This window comes from Macadamia integrifolia, chromosome 13 (genome assembly GCF_013358625.1).
Source record: "Macadamia integrifolia cultivar HAES 741 chromosome 13, SCU_Mint_v3, whole genome shotgun sequence".
Classification (NCBI taxonomy): domain Eukaryota; kingdom Viridiplantae; phylum Streptophyta; class Magnoliopsida; order Proteales; family Proteaceae; genus Macadamia; species Macadamia integrifolia.
Window position 1 is genome coordinate 10029718 of NC_056569.1, and position 8408 is coordinate 10038125.

At 39.9% G+C, this 8408-nt stretch overlaps 1 protein-coding gene across 2 annotated transcripts in view; it reads left to right on the top strand.

The window, feature by feature from the left end:
- The first annotated feature begins 7570 nt into the window (after nucleotides 1–7570).
- The window catches only part of LOC122060150 (probable LRR receptor-like serine/threonine-protein kinase At1g53440), a 37395-nt gene continuing 36557 nt past the window's right edge, over nucleotides 7571–8408 (top strand). The window contains exon 1 of one of the 2 annotated variants that reach the window (XM_042623335.1): nucleotides 7571–7948. In XM_042623335.1, the coding sequence (XP_042479269.1) occupies nucleotides 7822–7948 (127 nt within the window). In that variant the 5' untranslated portion in view covers nucleotides 7571–7821. The remainder of the gene's footprint in view (nucleotides 7949–8408) is intronic. The other variant, XM_042623336.1, reaches the window with a different exon arrangement.

An 8408-nucleotide genomic window follows, 5' to 3' on the forward strand; every position in this document is an offset into this window, starting at 1 on the left:
TGTAGGCATTAACGTCAATCCATGTTAAATTCTTTATGTTGAGTGTAATTGTTTGCTTGATTTCTTTCCCATAGTTATACATTTATTCACGACTTTCAAATCCATTGTCGGATTATTTTTTTTATCATCTTAATCTAATTTGACAAATTTGTTTTTCATTTCAGAATGGTGATGTTGGACTTCCCATTGCACAAAATATTTCTTGAGTTTTTGGTCTGAGTTCCTTCTTCCTACGATTGAAGTTTCTTAGATTTCACGTTTTTAATTTGTTTTTACTTTATTGGCTAAAAATACTAAGAAGAGTGAATCTTCACGTAAGTGAATGTACATAAACGTCCTTAATCAGTGGATATGACATCTATTAAATGAGGAGAGAGAAAATAAATGTCATATCCATGGATTAAGAACGTTCACATACATTCACATACGCATGGTTTTAAGTATCGGTGCGTATCGTGCCATATCGACCGATACGTATCCATATCGGTAGGCATCGGCACGATACATACCGATACACTACGGGGAATTTTGGGCCTCTTTTTGTGTATCGACGTATCGTACGTATCGTATCGTGCCGTACCGTATCGGTACCGATACGTACGATACTCTACGATACGAACTTTTGAAAATCTGAAAATTCCCGAGAGTATCGGTACGTATCGAAGGTATCGTGCAGTATCGAGCCGTATCGTACTGTATCGATACGATATGGCTACTTAAGTGTGAATTTTTTGTTGTTTGAAACAAACACTTCACACTCTCACCAACAGTTTTCTAGATTTTTTATATGTTATGTAAAAACAAGTATTCTACAACTTCAATGGAAATATTTTATTTTTCTCAAATTTTTTTTTATTTTTTTATTCCAAAATTAATTTTTTTAAAAAAATCCCCCAAATTTTTTTATTTTTTTAGAAAATTTAGTTCATTCAACTCTTAAAAATAATGTCATAACTTATAATTACTAAATACATGATTTCAAATGAAACCCACATTTTTTCCCAAAAAAAGTGAGGGTTTCAATTTTTCTTTTATTTCTCAGATCTACTCAAATATATTGGTCCACACTTTGTTGATTTTTTATATGTTCTTTAAAAACATTTAATCTACAACTTCTATAAAAAAAATTTAATTTTTCTACAATGAATGGGAGACCCACTACCATAAATATTTCGACTAGGGTAAATATTGTGCATATATATTCGACAAGTGCAGAATATCATCGTAGTTGCTCCTATTGAAGAAGAAGAAGGTCTTAGCCAAGGATTTGAACCACCACGACACTCTTCACGGCACTCATCACAGTGACAATGGCAATGAGGAAAGAAAAAACTGTAAGAAACTCAAACTTCATCATTTTGAACATTTTCAACTCAATATATTTGTCTATCAATACGATACCCTCTACTTAAATATTTATGCATTCTACATGTTATATAAAGTTTTTTTTTAACTATTTTTTTATGCAAAAGTGTATAAAAATGTGTTCTTTATCCATTTATGTGTGTATCTTTAGCGTATCTTAGCGTATCTCTTATACGATACGATACCTTCCAATATGTATCTTAATTTTGATCGACCGATACGATAATCGATACCGATACTTTAATCCTTGCACATACGTAAAAATTCCACAAACTCCAAAATATTAACAGCCATGTCAGGAAGAAACCCCATACATCGTTTCTGGTACAAAGAATCCACCAACCTAGGAAATTGCAAGCTAAAAAAAAAAAAAAAAAAGAGGAAGAAAAAAGAAAGCTCGAAGTGGGTAACATGTAGTCCCTTCCCTTGGTAGACTGACCTTCCCTAGGAGCACCTATCTGTAGCCTCATCGAATCATGTTGTGACAAGTGGGTTAGCCTCTAATTTCTCTTATTTCTAATCCAACTTGACCTTTCTTTGGCTCTTTCAAAGTTCCTCTCTCTCTCTCTCTCTCTCTCTCTCTCTCTCTCTCTCTCTCTCTCTCTCCCTTTAAACAGGGTTAAGTATCAAGCCATTGCTAGGAACTCATATGACTACTAACACTTTTCTAAGAGTTGTAGTTTTTTTGTTGGGGGCGTTCGCATGAATGGCTTAATTCATGTCCAAAGAAGTGCTAGCTCCTGCTGTCCTGCTGCAGAGTTTAGCTAAAAGCAAAGAAGCATTTGAGGAGTTATAAAGGAAATGGTAGCATCAGTTGTTGTAATCTCAAACAATGTTTCCAGGGTTCTTCTCATCGTTTTCCTTTTGTTGAATTGCTTCCCTACACTACTGTTAATATCTGAAGCTCAAACCTTACCAGATGCAGAAGGTACGCACTTGCAATAACTCACTTCAACCACTCTTTAACATTTTGCCTTCGAATTCTTAAAAGCAATTAGTTTTTCTACAGATTTCTTTTAGAAAAACTGTTTTCAAGGGCAGTCTCCTAACAAAAGGAGCTGTGTAGACGTCGGAACACTAGATTGATAGAGTTCTTTCTCCTTTTGTTCTATTTAAGTATTGAATTTCCTCATTAGAATCTCCATATTTGAATTACTAAACAGCTCGCTCTTTCTTTACTACTTCAATATTGAAACAATTTCTTCTCGGATTTACCATCTAAACTTTAATAATGTTTACTTATTTGGAGTTGAAATTTCACTATCTTCTTCGCATATTTTTCACATGATTTCAGCTAACAGTTTGAATTCTCACGGAAAATTTCTTGCCAAATTTGAAGTGTTAATTCTATTAATACGGCAGATTTAGGCCATACATATATAATCAGTATTTATTTAAAGGGAAAAAGGAGCCTCTCCGGAATCAACCCGACCCAGGTTTTTGATCTACTAGTAGTAGTTTTTTTTTTTAGATTTCTTTTGTATTTTGTACTTTTTTTTCATAAGCTACATAATGGTATCTAAACCAAGAAAAAAAAAAAGTTCACGTTAAGCAGTAACGTACGTTCTTTGTCTGCAAGTGTGGTCCTGACATCTGTGCATAGACCAATGAAAGCACATAGGCTCTTCATAGAAAATATTTTCTCTTATTTTACTTACAATCCTTCCACAATATTATAAGTTTCAATTTATTTATTGTTTTATCATGACCTTAAGAAACTTCATCCTTTTTCTTATTTTTTATTTAAACGAATCAGAGAATTTTTTTTTTTAGTAACTCGCCATGAAGTCAGTGGCCTTTACCCAAACGAAAAAAATAAAAAATAAAAAATAAAAAGCCATGAAGAAGGGTCAATCCTATGCTTAGGAAAAGAATACCATGTAATATATATATATATATATATATATATAATACTATGACCTCATAGGTGATTCTATCAAGAGAAGAAAAAAAAAAAGACTTTGTAAGTCGTAAGTCGTAAGTGATAGTAAAAAATTATTGGTGTTGCACCTTTACAGTCTTACCCAATTTATCTTTACCACAATTATTTAAAAGTTTACGTTTTCTATTAATCGAACTCCACCTCTCACTCTAAGGCTCAAACCGCATAAGAATAGAGTGTGGATCAAGTTCTCGTACGAGAACCATTCATTCTCGTACTGATTGATCCACAGAGATAGAATCCACCGCAGAGTTGATTGTTGCATATATTATATCTATGTGAATCAGCCCTGTACAAGGCCTTGATCCGCTCTCTACTCATAGGTGGTCTTCCTTTTTTTTATACTTTTGTATTTTTAATAGTTAATCACGTAACAAATGGTAAAAATATACTTTTTGTTCAACTTTGTCCTCTAAAATTCTCTCATAATTGTCAACTTCATTGTTATAAAAAAAAATCATCACCTTGGTTTCACTGTAAGTCTTAAAATTCAAATTACAAATTAAAAAAAAAAAAAAGCTTAAGAGGTAATGTGAGAATTATGTCCAGATAAAGAGTGGGTAAAATGATCACAATACATTTTATAGAAGGTCAAAATCCTATCTCTGTTGATGTAAAAAAAATTCCTCTGCCACGGATGCAATTGTGCGATAAAAATCCAATGATCGACATGACATTGGGGCATATGACGATGTCGTCCCTATCGTCGGATCCTCGCTGCAAAGCCACACCCGCGGCAGAGGATGACCTCGTCCTTAGAAGGGCAGAGATATCAGACCCAAGGCATCAAGGAAAGTTAGCTCCAAATTGGGAAGGTCCTTACATAGTCTCGAGGATAATACGATCAGGGTCCTATCACCTGGAGACTACGGGGGAAGAAAAGGTATCCCGATCATGGAACTTGAAGAACTTGAGGAAATTCTACCAGTAAAATAGCATGCACATTTATATTTACATTTCATAATTTTTTCCCTAAGCACTTCCAAGATGTAGCTCTCCATCCCAAACACTCTGAAGGATTTTCATTTCATAAATATATGAGCTGGCTTACGGCAGTTGCTTCCTGATAGTTGCTAATATAAGGCACTTCCTTCAGTCGGGCGCTAGGGCTGAAGCCGAAAAAACATGATAGAATAACCTAGGTTGGGAGCTCAGGCCAAGGCAGAGTAGACCTGACCAGGAACCTTAGATAGGACCTTAGTAAGGTAGGGGTTAGGAAGGAAGCACCTGCGGCGTGGGATGAATGAAGACACCCCGAGGTGCGAGGGAGCCTCGGCCTTTATTCCCCCACTGTCGGACCAATGACTCAATAGGACCGAACCTTGTGATAGGGCTCCCGCAACCACTTGAATGAGAGGTTTGGCCTTCATGCCCCCACCTGTAGATCGAAGATCTGGAACATCCGTTCTGATTCGGAATCAGTCTGCGGGATAAAAAAAAAAAAGAAGAAAAAAAGAAGAGGTTGGCTCCCGCAACCACTTGAATGAGAGCTTCGGCCTTCATACCCCACCTGTAGGCCAAAGATCTGGAAAATCCTTTCGGATTCAGAATCGATCTTTGGGATTGCAAAAAAAAAGGGCAAAAGGCGAACCGATAAGACAAATATGAACAAAAAGCATTTCATTGATAGAGACGCCCGAAGGCCAGAATTACATGAAGATGACCGAAGGCCAAAATTACATGAAGATGCCCGAAGGCCAAAATTACAAAAAAAAAAGGCTTAAGTTACAAAGAGAAGCCTCATGGAGCGTCTATGGGAGGGATGGCCTCGTCCCCGGCATGGTCGGCAGCGTCTACTCGGAGTCTCCTCTCCCAGGAGTAAGAGGGACCTCACGAGAAACCTGGACCCCCTCTCCCACACTGCCGCTATCCTCACCATCTGCGACCTCGGTGGCGACAAGAGTTGCATCGGCATCCTCATCGAAGATGAGGCCACTCCCCTCAAAAGATACCTGGGGATGATGTTCGAGGACCCAGTCTCGAACATCTGTGGCACCCATGATGAATCCAAGGGCGATCGTACACTTTACCACCTCTCGAAAGTCCTCAGATGACTTGTAGCCCTCGACAGCTCGGGCTTCGGCCTCCCTCAGCTTCGTGACCATCTGGGCCTCCAGTTCTCTGAGTTTCCGATCGCTCTCCTGCTATACATGGAGGAGGTCGGCCTCCAGATGTTCCACTTTCTCACGGACTGTGCACTCCTTGTCGAGGGCTAACTTTTCACGCTCTGACACCTCGAGGTCCCTGGCCAGGGCTTCGGCCCGGATAGTCAGCTAGCCGACTTGGTTCTGAGCCTGAAAGAAATCAACAGTTAGAAAAAAAAATGAAAAGAGAAAAAAATTACTAAAGGCCGAAGGCCGAAGATTACCGCTGCCATATACACACAAGTGCTTGTAATCATAGCCTTGGTCCCTTGGCTTTGGGCCTCAGCCACGTCTCCTAGTAGGCTCCCCTTCTGGATGAGCTCTCAGGCAACCCGTCCGATGAAAAGTGTCTTGCCCTCCTTGATGGACCACCGAGGGACAAACCCGACTTCGGCCCGAGAATTACTGCCTCTCTGGCTTTGGAAGTCGGCACCAGGGGAGGAGGCTCTCGGAGGGGATGCATCGTGGCTTGGGGCCTCCAGCGCCTGAATGACCTCGGCGGTAGGGTCTTCAGATCTAGGCTTCTTCCTCAGGAGAGTGTTGGAAGTCAAAGCCCCTCTTTTCTTGTCTTTCTTCACTACCTCTGCTGGGCGTCTTGGGCCCTGGCCTCCTTCAGCTGGGCCTGTCTCTCGATCGCGGCAGCTCTGGCTTCTGCTCTCGAGATTTGCACTGCAACAAAGAGGGTCAAGATCAGTACGAGAATGCTAAATCAAAAGCAAAAACATGTGCGAACCTAGGACTCACCCGGGCTAAGCCCGAACAGAAACAGGAAGGCATCCGACTGGAGGCTACTAGACTCGACAGGCCGACGAAGGGTCTTGTCCTTAGCCATTGACAATGACTCTGCATCTGTCCCGAAGAGGGTAGGTGCAGAGTTCACGTTCTTCAGGTCTGGGATGTCCCAAGTATTACCGAAGGGGAACCCTTCGGACACCCTCAAGAAAAAGAACTTCAACTTCCAACCGTGTATCGAGATTGGGTATCGGTTCAGGAATCGGAGGTCTTTCCTAGGGCAGAAGTAGTACCAGCCCAAGTCCCCCTTAATAGAACCGAGAGACATATAATTGAGGAAGAGAGAAAGGGAGAGAGGTCTCTCCATCCGAGAGAAGAAGGCGATGAAACTGAGGACTTGCCGCCACCCGTTCGGGGTCAGCTGGGCTGGAGAGATGCCATAGTGCCGAAACACCTAGCTGAAGAAGGGGTGAAAGGGAAGTCGAAGCCCGACCTTGAAGGCATCCCGATAAAAGCAAAGCTCTTTAGGATTTTGGTAGCTTGCTCTATCTTCGGGCCTCGGTATCCGAAGGACGAACTCGTTCGGGATACTGCATGACGCACGATCATGGTCGAAACTATATTCCGAGCTTCGACCTCCAGGGACTCGTTTGCCTGGGCCCTGGAGTCGAGAAGCCCCTCCCTAATGCCCACCACTCATGTCACTGGCGGTAGAAGACGAGGAGGCATCCGAAGATGTGGATGTGGAGGACGAGTCCGAGGACATCCCTCGGACTTGACCGGGACTCCAACACCTAAAAACAGCTCCATCGGATGACGAAGGGTCAGATTTTTTATCATCTGAATCTAATTTGACAAATTTGTTTTTCATTTTTGAATGGTTATGTTTACTTCCCATTGCACAAAAAATTTCTTGAGTTTCCAATCGAGTTCGTACTTCCTACCACTAAAGTTTCTCAAATCAAACGTTTTTAATTTGTTTATACTTTATTGGCTGAAAATACTGAGAGCAATGAACCTTCACGTAAGTGAATGTCCTTGATCCATAGATATAACATCTATTACATGAGGACAGAGAAAATAAATTCCATATCCACGGGTTAAGGATGTTCACATATATTCACATACGTAAAAATTCCACGGACTCTGAAAATACAAACGGCCGTGACAGAAGGAAGCCTCACATATCGTTTGTGGTACGAAGAATCCACCAACCTAGGAATCTGCATGTGAAAAAAAAAAAAAAAAAAAAAAGCTCGAAGTAGGTAATATGTAGTCCCTTCCCTTAGTAGACTGACCTTCCCCAGGAGTACCTATCTGTAGCCTCATCGAATCATGTTGTGACAAGTAGGTTAGCCTTCTAATTTCTTTTTTTTTAATCCAACTTTACCTTTCTCTGGCTCTCTCTCTCTCCCTCTTCCCTTTAAACAGGGTTAAGTATCAAGCCATTGCTGGGAACTCATATGACTACTTTTCTAAGAGTTTTAGTTTTGATGGGGCGTTAGCATGAATGGCTTAATTCGTGTCCTGTACATGATTCAATGAGGTGATTTGGCCAGAAAAAGAAGTGCTAGCTCCTGCTGTCCTGCTGCAGAGTTTAGCTAAAAGCAAAGAAGCATTTGAGGAGTTATAAAGGAAATGGAAGCATCAGTTGTTGTAATCTCAAACAATGTTTCCAGGGTTCTTCTCATCGTTTTCCTGTTGTTGAATTGCTTCCCTACACTACTGTTAATATCTGAAGCTCAAACCTTACCAGATGCAGAAGGTACGCACTTGCAATAACTCACTTCAACCACTCTTTCACATTTTGCCTTCTAATTCTTAAAAGCAATTAGTTTTTCTACAGATTTCTTTTAAAAAAACTGTTTTTAAGGGCAGTCTCCTAAAAAAAGGAGCTGTGTGTAAACTCTTCGCATATTTTCACATGATTTCAGCTAACAGTTTGAATTCTCACGGAAAATTTCTTGCCAAATTTGAAGTGTTAATTCTATTAATACGGCAGATTTAGGCCATACATATATAATCAGTATTCATTTAAAGGGAAAAAGGAGCCTCTACGGAATCAACCCGACCCAGGTTTTTGATCTACTAGTAGTAGTTTATTTTTTTAGATTTCTTTTGTATTTTGTACTTTTTTTTTTTTTTTTTTTTTTTTTTTTTTTTTTCGTAAGCTACATTGTGGTATCTAAACCAAGAAAAAAAAAGTTCACGTTAAGCAGTAACGT